The following is a 15,704-nucleotide window of genomic DNA, read 5'->3' on the forward strand; positions in this document are numbered from 1 at the left end:
GCAGCAGCTGGGACTTCCCAGCCTCCAGAACTGTGTGAGTAAAAAATTACCCAGTTGGGCAGCGCCTGTCGCTCAAGGAGTAGGGCGCCGGTCCCATATGCTGGAGGTGGCAGGTTCAAACCTAGCCCCGGCCAAAAAAAAAAAAAAAAAAAAAAATTACCCAGTCTAAGGGACTTTGTCACTGTAACCAGAACAGACTATTTAACGTTTCAGAGTTGAAGCTCAGATACCAATCATGCTTACTGTTCAACATAAGTTACGGCCTTTCAGAGGTTTATGCTGTTTATCTGTCTACTCCAGGCTCATTTTCACTCATAGGGGAATTTCTTTTTTTGAGAACATGGCTGGGTGCAGTGGCTCATGCCTTTAATTCCAGTACTTTGGGAGGCCAAGGTGGGAGGACTGGTTGAGGCCAGGAATTTGAAACCAGACTGGGCAACGTAGCAAGACTCCCATTTGTAAAAAAAATAAAACCAAGGGCAGCACCTGTGGCTCAGTCAGTAAGGTGCCGGCCCCATTTACCGAGGGTGGCGGGTTCAATCCTGGCCACGGCCAAACTGCAACAAAAAAATAGCTGGGTGTTGTGTGGGCGCCTGTAGTCCCAGCTACTCAGGAGGCTGAGGCAAGAGAATCGCTTAAGCCCAGGAGTTGGAGGTTGCTGTGAGCTGTGTGATGCCATGGCACTCTACCAAGGGCCATAAAGTGAAACTCTGTCTCTACAAAAAAAATAAAATAAAATAAAACCAAAATAGAAAAATAAGGCTGGGCCCAGAGGTGAGAGGACTGCTTGAGCTTAGGAGTTCAAGACCAGTCTGAGCAAAGTGAGACCGTTTCTACTAAAAATAGAAAAATTAATCGGATAGTGTAGTACATGTCTATAGTCCCCAGCTACTTGGGAGGCTGAGGGAGGAGGATGGCTTGAGCCTAGGTGTTTGAGGCTGTTGAGGTTACAGTGAGCTTTGGGTGGTGCCTGTGGCTCAAGGAGTAGGGCGCCGGCCCCATATACTGGAGGTGGTGGGTTCAAACCTAGCCCCAGCCAAAAAAAAAATGGAAAAAGAGGTTGCAGTGACCTATGATGATGCCACTGTATTCTATCTAAAGCAAAAAAGCGAGACTGTCTCAAAGAAAAAAAGTAGCACCAGCTACTTGGGAGGCTGAGGCAGGAGGATCACTTGAGCCCAGGAGTTTGAGGTTGCGGTAAGGTAGGATGTTGCCACTGCATTAGCCTAGGGTATAGAGTGAGTCCCTGTCTCCAAGAAAAAGAGAAAAACCACTCTGGGAGCCCCAGGCAGGTGGACTACCTGAACTCAGGAGTTCAAGACCAGCCTGAGCAAGGGTGTGGCCCTGTCTCTATTAAAAATAGAAAAACTAGCTGGGCATTGTGGCAGCTACCTGTAGTCCCAGATACTCTGGAGGCTGAGGCAAGGGGATCTCTTGAGCCCAAGAGTTTGAGCTTACTGTGAGCTATGACTCCATGCCACTCTACCCAGGGCACACAGTGACACTGTCTCAATAACAAAAGAAAACAAACCAGAAAAAGCAGCAGCCCCCACCCACCCACACCCAGGCTTCCACCAGTTATGGGGAACCCTGGTTCCTGGGAAGTTCCAACAACCGCCTTGGCTTCCACCTCCCAAATGTCCCCTCCACAGGGGGAGGAGGGTTTCTGTTCCTATTGCCTAAAGAGGGCCTGGCACCAGCAGGTGATCAGTAAATACTTGATGGAATTAATCTTCCCCAGGTGATCTGGTTCACACTGGCCACCATTTCTGAGTATCCAAGACCTGGAATTTACCACCCTTTGTACCCAGGGCTCCTGCATCCATGTTAGCCCCCCATCAGGCAGCACATTGAGCTGGAGGGACCTGATGGGCCCCTCACCCCTAAGGAAAGGTATCAGATGAGGACAACCACCCACTTTATTAGATAGCAGCTGGCCCACAGGGCTCCCCATGACTCATACTCATCAGCAGATAGCCCACAGGACAACAGAAGGACCCTGCCACCACTATCCTACCCCTGGGATGGTGGGAAGAGCAGACACCAAGGGGAGGCAGGGGTTGGCCTCACAGAGGCCTCATAAATAGAAGGGGCCCACTGGCTGGGGATGCAGAGGTTCTCAGCAACAGGAACACAGGGAGTAGAGAGGTGAGGCTATCCTGGGGTGGCCCACTGTCACGCAGCCACCTGTGTCTGAGAAGGTCTTGGCTCGGCATCCAGGCGGCATAGGGGACTATCATACACCATCTGTAGGTTCACTTTATGGCCCACCAGCTCCCGGATGTTGTTGATGCCGTATTTGATCATGGTCGGGCTGTGGGGAGAGGGAAAGAGTTTACACTTTTCCCTGCTCAGCTCTCCACGGGTCCCACCTTCCTCAGAGGAAAAGCCAAAGTTCTCCCAGTGACCCACAAGGCCCTGCACCATCTGCTGTGTCACTTCCCTCCCCTCAATCACTCCCTCCAGCCACACTGGCCTCCTTGCTCTTTTCCAAATATATAAAGCTTGTTCCTGCCTCAGGGCCTTTGCACTGGTCATACCCTCTACCTAGAATAACCCTTCCCCAGATACTCTCATGTCTCATCCCTTTATCCTTTATCCACCTCCAGTCTCTGCTCAACTGCCACCTCCTCCATGAGGCCTTCTCTGACCACCTAGTCTGTCTACTTTCTGCCCTTGGACGTGCTCTAGACTGTTTTCGTTGGTTATTTGTTGAATGTACTTATTTATCTTGCTAGTTATCATCCTTCTTCAATGGGACCACAGCAGATGGATGGTGCTGAAGTTACCTACACCTGGAGATAACCAGATACCCTGAGTTCCTCCCTGGGTACTTACCGCTCTAGTGAGAGGCCCCAGGCGATGACTGACACATTCTCAGGAAGTCCCATGGGCAGAAGCATCTCAGGGCGGAAGACCCCAGAGTTCCCGACCTCTACCCACTTCTTCAGGCCTGTGGTGCAGGACGGGGAGGACAGGGACAGTGTATGGGGGTGGTTCTGGGCCAGGTGGTCAGCTTGGGAGTTGGGGAAACTGAGCCAAGCTTTCAGTAGCCTGAGACCATTCTCCCACCCCAGGAGGAGGTTCTACCCTGACCTTGGTGGTAGCTGAACACCTCCATGCTGGGCTCTGTGTATGGGTTGTAGGCTGGCTTAAAGCGCAGCTGGGTGATACCTGGAGTGGGCAGGGGTGAGAAGCAGGGGAGCAGGGTAAGGTTAGTGACCAAGGCATTCACCCACTGCACCACCCACCCTGGCCTGCTCTGGCTTGTCCACTCACCCAGCTTGGTAAAGAATTCTCGCAATACACCCATGAGGTGGCCCAGGGTGAGGCCGTAGTCAGCCACAACACCCTCGATCTGGTGGAATTCAGCCAGATGCGTGGCATCCAGGTTCTCATTCCGGAACACACGGTCAATGGAGAAGTACTTGGCTGGTGTGAAGGGTTTCTAGGTGGTGACAGCCAAGCCAGGCCGGGGCATGGGTCAGAAGGTCCCTAAAACAGCACCCTCTTCCCACCCTGGTCAGTGTCTAGGACCAGCCGTACCTTCTGAGCAAGGCAGTAGAGAGCACGGGCACTGGCTGCTGTGGTGTGCGTGCGCAGCAGATTTTTCCGGGCCTCATCCAGCTTCCAGTTGTACTTGTACCTTCAGGGGAAAAGGTGGGAAGTCCATGCATGTGATGGTCCTCTGGACCACAACTTCCTTCTCCTCCACACCCTTAAAGTCCAGGGCCTGCCTCACCCCTGCGAACCGTAGCCACCCTGAGAGTGGGTCCGCTTGACCCGCTGGACATAGTCCATTGGAAGCTGCAGGGCTTCAGCTGGATCTAGACAGAGCAGAGGGAAATCTGGTCAGTCAATGGGCATTTCTCAAAAAGCCACTACACAGGAGATGGAAAACAACATGTAGAAATCCCACCCTTGCCCTCACCACAGCTGCAGAGCACCTGGGACACCTGAATTGGTCACATGCGTCCTCTACCCAGAGCCCTCCAAAGTTCCCACTCACCCACAGAAAAAGCCCAAGTCTTCCCTGAGGCTCTGTCTGGTCACTTCCCTGTCTTGGTATCCTTTTGCTGCTATTTGATAGTTCCCTCCAGCTATCTGTGTGGTAAATGGACTTTTGCACTGGCCATTCCCTCTGCCTTGGTACTTTCCTTTCCCAACTATGGCTCACCTCTTTAGGTCTTTTTGCTTAAGCAAATATATTAATGTAAAGAACCATGAAAGAATAAAAACAACAGAAGTATACTGACTCCCACCCCTCACTCTCCACCATGTGTGTGCACACATACATGCATGTCAGATCCCCCTACTGCATTTACTGCCACCTGTCCCATTACATAGCCTGCTTAGCATTTAACCCACATCTTCCCCAATAGATTGCAGGATTCCTTGGCACAGGAATTTCTGTCTCATTCTCAACTGTGACCCCCAAGTATTAAGAGAGACCCTGGCACAAAGGAGGTGCTCAGAGAACATTTGTTGCACAGCCAGGCACCGTGGCTCACGACTGTAATCCCAGCACTCTGGAAGGCAGAGGCAGGTGGATTGCCTGAGCTCAGGAGTTAGAGACCAGCCTGAGCAAGAGAAAGACTCCGTCTCTAAAAATAGCCAGGCATAGGCGGCGCCTGTGGCTCAGTTGGTAAGGCGCCGGCCCCATATACCGAGGGTGGCGGGTTCAAACCCGGCCCTGGCTGAACTGCAACCAAAAAATAGCTGGGCGTTGTGGCGGGCGCCTGTAGTCCCAGCTACTTGGGAGGCTGAGGCAAGAGAATCGCTTAAGCCCAGGAGTTGGAGGTTGCTGTGAGCTGTGTGATGCCATGGCACTCTACCGAGGGCCAGAAAGTGAGACTCTGTCTCTACAAAAAAAAAAAATAGCCAGGCATTGTGGTGGGCACTTATAGTCCCAGCTACTTGGGAGGCTGAGGCAAGAGGATTGCTTGAGCCCAAGAGTTTGAGTTTGCTGTGAGCTATGATGCAGAAAAAATATAAAAAGATTTATTGCATACATATGCAAATTTTTCAGATCCCCTTCTAGGGACATGATTTTGGTGCTCTTCAAGAGCCCGAGATCTAATCCTGCCTTCAACTTATAAACTGTGTGACCCAAGGCAAGGGATGTTCCCTCTCTGTGCCTTAATCACCTCATATGCAAAAGGGATCTAACAGTAGTACTTCCTATAGTTGGTAGGAAGGTATGAACAATGAGTAGTGTGTAAAAAGTGGTGAGTAAGTTTTAGGGGCCATGACAATGACAAGAATAACATGATGTTGGCTCGGCACCCATAGCACAAATGGTTACAGTGCCAGCCACATACACCGAGGGTGGCGGGTCTGAACCCAGCCTGGGCCAGCTAAACAGCTGCAACAAAAAAATAGCCAGGCGTTGTGGCAGGCGCCTGTAATCTCAGCTACTTGGGAGGCTAAGGCAAGAGAATCTTTTAAGCCCAAGAGTTTGAGGTTGCTAGAGCTGTGACACCATAACATTCTACCAAGGGCAACATAGTGAAACTCTGTCTCAAAAAAAAAAAGAATAGGGGCAGCGCCTGTGGCTCAGTGAGTAGGGTGCTAGCCCCATATACCAAGAGTGGTGGGTTTGAACCCAGCCCAGCCAAACTGCAACAAAAAATAGCTGGATGTTGTGGCAGGTGCCTGTAGTCCCAGCTACTCGGGAGGCTGAGGCAAGAGAATTGCCTAAGCACAATAGCTGGAGTGACATCATGGCACTCTACCGAGGGCGACAAAGTAAGGCTCTGTCTCTAAAAAAAAGAGTAACATGATATTCCTGCTCCCAGTCAAGTAATAGCCTCCCAGTGACCTTGCCTGCCCTCCTCATGAGAGAGAGAACTACCATTGCGGGAAATCATTCCATTTCAGACAGTACTAAAGACTGTGAAAGAAACAAATGGGAGGCCGGGTGGGGTGGCCTGTAATCCTACCACTCTGGGAGGCTGAAGAGGGAGAATCACCTGAGTCCAGGAGTTCAAGACCAACCTGAGTAAGAGCAAGACCCCAACTCTACAAAAAATAGAAAAGTTAGCCAGGCATGGTGGTGCACCCATATAGTCCTAGCTACTCAGGAGGCTCTCTTGAGGCCAGGAGTTTGAGGTTGCAATGAACTATGATCTTGACATTACACTCCAGCCTGAGTGAGAGTAACACCCTGTTTAAAAACGAAAAACAAACAAATGGCACACAAGAATGAAGACTATGTGTAGGCCAGGCATAGTGACTCACGCCTGTAATCCTAGTGCTCTGGGAGGCCGAAGCGGATGGATTGCCTGAGCTCACAGGTTCAAGACTAGCCTGAGCCACAGCAAGACCTCGGTGGGTGCCTGGAGTCCCAGCTACTCAGGAGGCTGACACAAGAGAATCACTACAGCCCAAGAGTTTGAGGTTGCTGTGAGTTACGACACCATGGCATTCTACCAAGGGCTACCAAAGTGAGACTCTTGTCTTAAAAAAAAAAAACAAAACCCACACACACACAAAAATGGGGCTCGGCACCTGTAGCTCAAGCAGTTAAGGTGCCAGCCACGTACACCAGAGCTGGTGGGTTCGAATCCAGCCCGGGCCTGCCAAACAACGACAACTACAACCAAAAAAAAAAATAGCCAGGCATTGTGGAGGGTGCCTGTAGTCCCAGCTAATTGGGGAGGCTGAGGCAAGAGAATTGCTTAAGCCAGGAGTTGGATGGAGGTTGCTGTGAGCTGTGATGCCACGCCACTCTACCCAGGGCAACAGCTTGAGGCTCTGTCTCAAAAAAAAACAAAACAAATGGGATACAAGAATTAAGACTACAGCTGGGCGTGGTGTCTCACGCCTGTAGTCCCAGTCCTGTGGGAGGCCAAGGCGGGTGGATTGCCTGAGCTTAGAGGTTCGAGACCAGTATGACCAGCAGTGAGCCAGAGTAAGACCCTGTCTCTACTAACATCAAAAACAGCAGGAAGAGCATCGCCAGAGGAAGAAGAAAATGAACAAAAAAAAAAGTACTTTGAATGAAGAAGAATGAACAAGCAAGCTGAAATTAAAAAAAAAAAAAAAAAGAATGAAGACTATGTAGGCTGGCCATGGTAGCTCATGCCTGCAATCCTAGCACTGTGGGAGGCAGAGGAGGGTGAATCACCTGAGCTCACGAGTTCAAGACAGCCTGAGCCAGAGCAAGACCCTATCTCTTAAAAAAAAAAAAATATATATATAAATAAATATATATATATATAGCCGGGTGTTGTGGTGGGCACCTGTAGTCCCAGCTACTCGGGAGGCTGAGGCACGAGGATCACTTGAGCCTAAAAGTTTGAGGTGGCTGTGAGCTAGGATGCCAAGCACTCTAGAGACTCTGTCTCCAAAAAAAAAAAAAAAAAGACTATATGTAAGAGGCTTTTGTAGAACTTGGGGGGGATGTAGGGAATATGTCAGAGTGGCTTCTCTGAGGTGACAAAGGAGCAAAGGCTTGATGCATGGCCTACCTTGAAGATCTTGGAGAAAACAGTTATTTTTTTTTTTTTTTTGAGATAGTGTCTTACTCTGTCACCCTCAGTAGAGTGCTGTGGCCTCATAGCTCACAGCAACCTCAAACTCTTGAGGTCGATTCTCTTGCCTCAGCCTCTGGAGAAGCTGGGATTAGAGGTACTCGCCATAATGTCTGGCTATTTTTAGAGACAGGGTCTTGCTCTGGCTGAGGCTGGTCTCGAACCTGTGAGCTCAGGCAATCCACCTTTCCCAGGCTCCCAGAGTGCTAGGATTACAGGCCCGAGAAAACAGTTCTTGGTGGGCAGTGCCCATAGCTCAGTGAGTAGGGTGCCGGCCACATACACCGAGGCTGGCAGGTTCAAACCCTGCCCGGGCCAGCTAAACAACAAAGACAACTGCAAGAAAAAAAGTAAGCCAGGTGTTGTGGCAGGTGTCTGCAGTCCCAGCTACTTGGGAGGCTGAGGCAAGAGAATTGCTTCAGCCCGAAAGTTTGAGGTTGCTATGAGACATGACACCACGGCACTCTACCCAGGGCAACAGCTTGAGACTCTGTCTCAAAAAAAAAAAGGGCAGCGCCTGTGGCTCAAAGGAGTAGGGTACCAGCCCCATGTGCGGGAGGGTGGCAGGTTCATACCCAGCCCCGGCCAAAAACTGCAAAAAAAAGGGAAATCGTTCTTGGTGAAAAGCACAGCATGACCAAATGCTCTGAGGTGGGCACCACCTGGCATGTCCAGAGAAGAGCAGAGACTGGGGGTGGGAAAGGAAGAGAACACAGGGGATGATAAACTAGCTCTTCAGTCTTTGTTGGCCAAACTAAGGATGTACTCAATTTTATAAAGTGAGATGCCCTTCCTCTAAAGCCCTACCCAGTCCTGGAGCCTCTCATGTCCTCTCAGCCAGGCCCTCAGAGCTGACCCACCTCTAAGGAAGAAGGTGTCATGCTGATCTCGAGCTGGGTGCTGCTGGGGCTGGAAGAGGGCATCAAAGTTCCAGAAGGAGCTCTCGATGAAGTTGTCAGTGGGCATCTCGGTGAACCTGGTAGGAGAGGCAGCCTGAATGCACTGCCTGTGCTCTGTGGCTGAGTTGCCCACCCCTGGCCTGGTGCTCACCCCATCTCCAGGAAGATCTGTCGAAACTGGGAGCGGACCTTGAGCAGGGGGTGCAGGTGGCCACTGTCAGGGAGGACACCATGCGCTTTGAAGTTGTAGGGCTTGAAGGGCCGGTCTCGCCAGGAGCCACTGTGGGGGAGGTGTGCAGTGCAAGGGCCTGGTGAGGGCTGCCAGCCTCCCTCTCCTGCCATTCCCCCACCTATTCCTCACACTGGGGCCACCCGTCACCTTGAGATCATCTCTGGGCTCAGCTCTGTCTCCTGCTTGGAGATGGTGGTGCTGAAGGCACTGCCTTTGCTCACCCAGTAGGTTTTCAGGGTCCTGCAACCAGAGGAGGGAAGGGGACGCTGCTGTCATCTCCTCCAAGAGGCTTTCCTTGATCTGCATCTGATAGGAATCCCAATGCTACCCACCAAGTCATTCTGCTTCATTTTCTTCCAGACATTTATCATCACCTGAAATCCTCCTAGGTGGCCACCACTTATCTCCCTGTGTTCACTCACTTATTCATTCGACAAACACTTATGGAGAAAAGAATGTGTGCCATGGTCTTTTTGAGGTGCCAAGCACACAGCTGGGAACAATAATTTAGGCAAAGTCTAGCAGATTTATTGTATTCCACTAAAGTGTCCCCACAGCCCCATGAGAAAGGGCTGTGTTTTTTGTTTGTTTTTTGAAACAGAGACTCACTGTCACTCTCGGTAAAGTGCTGTGGCATCACAGCTCACAGTAACTTCTAACTTTTGGGCTTAAGCGATTCTCTTGCCTCAGTCTCCCAAGTACCTGGGACTACAGGTGACCGCCACAGGGCCTAGCTATTTTTTGTTGTTGTTGTTACAGTTTGGCCGAGGCTGGGTTCAAACCCGCCACCCTCGGTATATGGGACTGGCACCCTACTCAATGAGCCATAGGCGCTGCCCCTGGCTATCTTTTTGTTGCAGTTGTTTAGTTGGCCCGGGCAGGGTTCGAACCTGCCACCCTTGGTGTATGTGGCTGGTGCCGTAACCACTGTGCTACAGGCACTGAGCTGAGAAAGGGCTATTTTATAGATAAGGAAACTGAGGCTAGGACAGGCCAAGTGATTTGGTCAAGGTCTCAGAGCTAAGAAGTGGCAGAACCCTGACTTCAGTTAGGCAGCCCAGCTCTAGTCTGTGTTCTCTCTGCAACTCTGTGTCTGCTCATCCAGGATGTCCACCCTGAGAGAGCAGAGCCACCAGTCTATCCAGGTTCCAGGGGCCTGGCCAGTGGTTCAACTTCAGACAGTGCTAAGGCCTATGGAGGAAATGATCAGGGCAAAGGGATGGAGACTAGGAGTGGGGTGTTCTTGTGGTACTTGAGGGGAGAGGAGGATATCAGGGTAGACTCTTAAAGTGATACCTAAATGGAGCTTTAATGCAGAGCCTGCCTTAAAGATTGGTGAGACCTTAAAGATTGGTGAGAAGACAGTTCTTGGCAGGTGCTGCATGGGCAAAGGCCTTGTGGTGGCACGAGCTTGGCACATGGGCTTGACAACCAGCATAAAAGGGGCTAAGAGAAGGCTATTGGAACCTATGGCTCAATATGGGCAGGACAACTACCTCCCACCAGCCCCCACAGTGCCATGCAGGTGAGCTTGTGGTGGCCTCACTCACACTTCAGTCAGCAGCTTCCTCTTCCTGAGCTCACTCCTTTCCTTCTCACCCAGTTTCTCGGCCTGTCCCCCATGGACCAGCTGCAGCTGCCACTGCACCTCATCCTCCATGTTGTCAACCTGCCATGGTAAGGGTGTCAGGGCCAGGGGCTCTATCTGACCATCCATGTGCCCACCCATCTGCAGGGACTCACCACTCGGAACACCCGGGGCCCATCGGCTGCACTCTTGTCCACACGGATCCACTTGTTGGACATAGCCTTGCTGAAGCCCACTTTGCCACTGGGCAGTCTCTAGAGGAGAGATTGCTGTGAGTAGGGCATGAGAGCCACCTTCACCCTATCTGCTGCCCCTCAAATCCCTACCATGAGCTCGCTTTGGGCCAGGCCCTCTGGAGGGATGCTGTGAAACACACGGGCCTCGTGGCTGCCCTCCCGCACAATCTCCTCGCCCTCAGCAGTAAGTTCCCAGCGTTTGGTGGAGCGAAGTTCAGCTTCAATGACCTGCAGAGAAATATAAGGCCCAGGTAGACATGGGAGGCCTTAGAAGCTTACATTACAAACAGAAGCATGAGGATCAAAGGATAAGGACAGGTCCAGGGTCACACAGACAGGAATTGGCTAGGAGGGGCCCACAGTTCCTAGCTCCCCCTTTGTTCTAATCCTTGCTTGGCTCCTAACTCACTGTCTTACCTCAGGGTAGTTGCTTGACGCCTCTGAGTGACTTTTTTTTTCTTTTTTTTTTGAGACAGAGTCTCACTATGTCGTCCTCCGTAGAGTGCCATGGCATCACAGCTCATAGCAACCTCAAACTCTTGGGCTTAAGTGATGCTCTTGCCTCAGCCTCCCAAGTAGCTGGGATATAGGCCCCTGCCACAATGCCCAGCTATTTTGGGGGGTTATAGTTGTCATTGTTGTTTGGCAGGCCTGGGCTAGGTTCGAACCCACCAGCTCCGGTGTATGTAGCTAGTGCCCTAGCTGCTGAGCTACAGGCGCCAAGCCCTGAGCTAATTTTTTTATCCATAAGGGAAGTATGTGATGGCTCTACCTCAGAGGGTTTCAAAAAGTAAGTCAAGTAATATGTAGAAAGAATATAGAGTTCTTTTTCTTTGGGGGGAGATAGGGTCTCACTCTTTTGCCCAGCCTAGAGTGGAGTGGTATCACCACAGCTCACTGCAACCTCACACTCCTGGACTCTAAGCAATCCTCCTGCCTCAGCCTCCTCAGTATCTGGGACTGCAGCTAATTTTTCTATTTTTTGCTAGAGATGATGTCTTGCTCTTCCTCAGGCTGAATGTAGAGTTTTTGTTTTGTTTTGTTTTTGAGACAGAGTCTCACTTTGTCACCCTGGGTAGAGACCATGGCATCATAGCTCACAGCAACCTCAAACTCTTGGGCTCAAGAAATCCTCTTGCGGGAGGCGCCTGTGGCTCAGTCGGTAGGACGCCGGCCCCATATACCGAGGGTGGCGGGTTCAAACCCGGCCCCGGCCAAACTGCAACCAAAAAATAGCCGGGCGTTGTGGCGGGCGCCTGTAGTCCCAGCTACTCGGGAGGCTGAGGCAAGAGAATTGCTTAAGCCCAGGAGTTGGAGGTTGCTGTGAGCTGTGTGAGGCCACGGCACTCTACCGAGGGCCATAAAGTGAGACTCTGTCTCTACAAAAAAAAAAAAAAAAAATCCTCTTGCCTCAGCCTCCCAAGTAGCTGGAGCTACAGGTGCCCACCACAATACCTGGCTAATTTTAGAGATGGGGTCTTGCTCTTGCTCAGGTTGGTCTCAAACTCCTCAGCTCAAGCAATCCACCTGCCTCAGCCTCTCAGAGTGCTAGAGTTATAGGCATGAGCCATTGTGACCAACCTGAATGTAGAACTCTTTTTTTTGAGACATTAGTCTCACTTTGTCACCCTCAGTAGAGTGCTGTGGGCTCACAGGATTCTCTTGCTTCAGCCTCCTGAGTAGCTGGGACTATAGGCACCTGCCACAATGTCCAGATGTTTTTAGAGGCCAGCTCTCCCTCTGGCTCAGGCTGGTCTTGAACCTGTGAGCTCAGGCAGTCCACCAAATTAGGCCTCCCAGAGTAGTAGGATTACAGGCGTGAGCCACCCTGCCCGGCCCTGAATGTAGAATTCTTTTTTTTTTTTTAATTTAAAAAAATTTTTTTGTGGCGGGTGCCTGTAGTCTCAGCTACTCGGGAGGCTGAGGCAAGAGAATCGCATAAGCCCAGGATTTGGAGGTTGCTGTGAGCTGTGTGAGGCCACAGCACTCTACCGAGGTCCATAGAGTGAGACTCTGTCTCTACAAAAAAATAAATAAATAAATAATTTTTTTTTTTTTTTTTAAGAGACAGAGTCTCACTTTATCACCCTTGGTAGAGTGCCATGACATCACAGCTCACAGCAACCTCCAACTCCTGGGTTTAGGTGATTCTCTTGCCTCAGCCTCCCCAGTAGCTGGGACTACAGGCGCCTGCCACAACACCAGGCTATTTTGTTGTTGTTGTTGCAGTTTGGCCGGGGCTGGGTTTGAAGCCACCACCATTGGTATATGGGGCCGGCGCCCTGCTCACTTAGCCACAGGCGCCGCCCAGAATTCTTTTTTTTTGTTAAGAGACATAGTCTCACTTTGTCACCCTCGGTAGAGTGCAGCGACATCACAGCTCACAGCAACCTCCAGCTCTTGGGCTTAGGTGATTCTCTTGCCTCAGCCTCCCGAATGGCTGGAACTACAGGTGCCCACCACAACACGCAGCTATTTTTTTTGTTGCAGTTTGGCTGGAGCTGGGTTTGAACCCACCACCTTCAGTATATGGGGCCGGCACCCTACTCACTAAGCCACAGGTGGTGCCGCCCAAACGTAGAATTCTTAACATGTGACAAGTGCTTCATGAGTTCTAACTACTAATATATTATTGTTGGTATTATTGTCATTATCATCATTAGGTTGAGCCACATTAAACTGTCATTATTTAACCCTCAGTGACCTACAAAAATGGCAATTTCGGGTGGCGCCTGTGGCTCAAGGAGTAGGGCGCTGGTCCCATATGCCGGAGGTGGCGGGTTCAAACCCAGCCCCGGCCAAAAAAAAAAACCACACACACACACAAAAAAAATGGCAATTTCATGTTGATTAAGATACTGTCACCCCTGGGCGGCGCCTGTGGCTCAGTGAGTAGGGTGCCGGCCCCATATGCCGAGGGTGGCGGGTTCAAACCCAGCCCCAGCCAAACTGCAACAAAAAAAAAAAAAAAAAAAAAGATACTGTCACCCCACACACTAAAGCTGCAATCTCTCCTCTGCATTGAGGACCCTGGGCTCTGTACCCTGAGTGCCCTAATTCCAAATCTGGATTTGCCAGCCCCTTCTAGTGACTAATCAAGTTATTGACCAGGCTGGGCATGGTGGCTCATGCCTATAATCCTAGCACTCTGGAAGGTTAAGGCAGGTGGATAGCTTGAACTCATGAGTTTGACACCAGCCTGGCAAAAGCGAGACCCCATCTCTACTAAAAATAGAAAAACTGAGGCACGAGGCTTGCTTGAGCCCAAAAGTTGAAGGTTGCTGTGAGTTATGACACCATGGCACTCTACCCAGGGCGACAGCTTGAGAATCTGTCTCAAAAAAAAAAAAAGAAAGAAAAAGTTACTGACCAATGCGGAACATCAGTTAATGCAAGATGGGGTAACAGTGCCATCAGTGTAGGACTAAGGCAAAGATTGAACCAGCTGAGACCATAGTGGTGCACAGAATACGAGCTGGATGACTAAACAGCCCAGATCCCAGCCTCATGGACCTAACCTCATCCTGGGTGACCCACTGGCCCCTAAGCATCCTCCTCCTGTGACGCCAGGAGGCATCCATTTGCCCAAGTTGGAAAGCCAGGTTTCATCCTTGTTCCCCTGGCCCTGTCTGGAATCTCCAGTAGTCCCCACTCCCCATTCTAGCTGCCTCCCCACAGTCAGACATCATGCCCCCTAGCTTGTGAATGTGTCAGCCTCTGCTCTCATCCACTGGATTCCAGTCTTGCCCCTGCCATTCTTCCCAAAGGTGATGTAGATAGCACATCTGACCAGCTCCGGCTCCTGATATGGCTTTCCAGTAGACTGGTGACTATGACCTAGGAGGCCCTGCAGTTCTGGGTGTGCTGGTCTTTTTCACCACCTGTCATCTCCCCAAACCTCCATCCACTGATTCCTTAAGTGCCATTGCTTTCCTCCACAGTGCAGAGACCTGGCTCAGCTGTTAATTCTACCAGGCTGCTCTTCCTCACTCCCAAGGCTGGGTTATCTGCCACTGCTGGGTTCCCTGTGCTTCTCCCATTACTCTGGTCACTTGAGCACCTCGCTATTAGATCACAACCTCCATGAAGGCAGCGACGCACCTTCCTTAACCCTCATTATACTCTGCCACCCTCACGCTGATCGCGCCTCAATGGATATTTACTGCATGAGGCACATCCATGCGTCCCAACCCTCGCTCTTTCCAGCGCGGACACATATACCTAGTACAATACCCCTAGCCAAGCCTGAGCAAGTCTGGCCTGGAAGTACGGCTCTTACGGCAAGGGGATTGTAGGTGCAAAAGCGAAGGGCAGGCGACAGGGACCTGGCTCACCTCACCCAGCGCCTGCAGGCTCTTCAGAGCGCCCACCACCGCTTGGTGCTCCACGCCGAGCTCGGCTGCCAGCTCCGCGCTATCTAGGCCGCCATCAGCCGCCTCCAGCCGCCGCAGCAGCTGTTCGGCCACGGGGCCATCCGCCATGGCTATTTCCTTCACGCTCGGCGTGTCCCCTGCCGCAGCCTGAGCAACCGGAACCGGAACCCGGAGCTGTGCTGCCATCTTGAGTGTGACCAGCGCGGTGCAGGGCTCAGTACGTTGCCATCTTGAGTGTTGCCCTTGAGCTCAAGGCTGCAAGGGACTCACTCCCCACTTCCACACTGGTTCGCCCTCTGGCGTCTGGTTGACTGAAGAGGTAAAATAGCTGACCTCAAGGTCAGAAGCACAGTTGTGTTTTTTTTTTTTGTTTGTTTTTGTTTTTTTGCAATTTTTGGCTGGGACCGGGTTTGAACCCACCACCTCTGGTGTATGGGGCCGGCGCCCTACTCTTTTGAGCCACAGGCGCGGGCCAGCACACTTATTTTGAGTCATCTGCCGCTAGCCTCACTTCCAGTGGGCTGTGTGACCTTGGACTTCACCCTCTCTGAAACTCAGAGCCCTCTGCCTTTCTGAGATTCTCATTTGCCCTGGGAGAGGGCAGTGGCTAGTGGACTTTGAAGATGATCATTTTGCAAGTCAACTGCTTTGGCATTTTCTTTTTTTTCAACTTTTTTTTTTTTTTTGAGACAGAGTCTAACTATGTCCCCTCAGTAAGTGATGTAGTGTCACAGCTCACAGCAACCTCAAACTCTTGGGCTTAAGTGATTCTCTTGCCTCAGCCTCCCAAGTACCTGGGACCACTGGCACCCACCACAACGCTCAACTATTTTTTTTATTG

The 15,704-nt window shown here is 51.1% G+C and overlaps 1 protein-coding gene across 1 annotated transcript; it reads right to left on the reverse strand.

Moving 5' to 3' along the window:
* Positions 1–1,901: 1,901 nt before the first annotated feature.
* FARSA (phenylalanyl-tRNA synthetase subunit alpha) lies at positions 1,902–15,110 on the reverse strand. Its single transcript, XM_053585037.1, has 13 exons — positions 14,825–15,110; positions 10,581–10,718; positions 10,410–10,508; positions 10,217–10,335; positions 8,814–8,906; positions 8,586–8,714; positions 8,396–8,511; positions 3,743–3,827; positions 3,547–3,646; positions 3,280–3,448; positions 3,097–3,174; positions 2,839–2,953; positions 1,902–2,314 (listed from the first exon to the last, which is right to left on the reverse strand). Exons 1-13 carry the CDS (start codon positions 15,047–15,049, stop codon positions 2,176–2,178), a joined length of 1,605 nt encoding a protein of 534 aa, XP_053441012.1. The 5' UTR covers positions 15,050–15,110; the 3' UTR covers positions 1,902–2,175.
* Between the last annotated feature and the right edge of the window lie 594 nt (positions 15,111–15,704).

The sequence above is a fragment of the Nycticebus coucang genome, chromosome 3 (assembly GCF_027406575.1).
Source record: "Nycticebus coucang isolate mNycCou1 chromosome 3, mNycCou1.pri, whole genome shotgun sequence".
NCBI classification, from domain to species: Eukaryota; Metazoa; Chordata; class Mammalia; order Primates; family Lorisidae; genus Nycticebus; species Nycticebus coucang.

Coding starts and splice junctions, on each gene's coding strand:
- FARSA (XM_053585037.1), bottom strand. CDS start 15,049: ATGGCAGCACAGCTCCGGGTTCCGGTTCCGGTTGCTCAGGCTGCGGCA. Junction 10,336..10,409: donor GGCCCCGGGTGTTCCGAGTG/GTGAGTCCCTGC, acceptor TTACCATGGCAG/GTTGACAACATGGAGGATGA. Junction 3,828..8,395: donor TGACACCTTCTTCCTTAGAG/GTGGGTCAGCTC, acceptor TGCTCTGTCTAG/ATCCAGCTGAAGCCCTGCAG.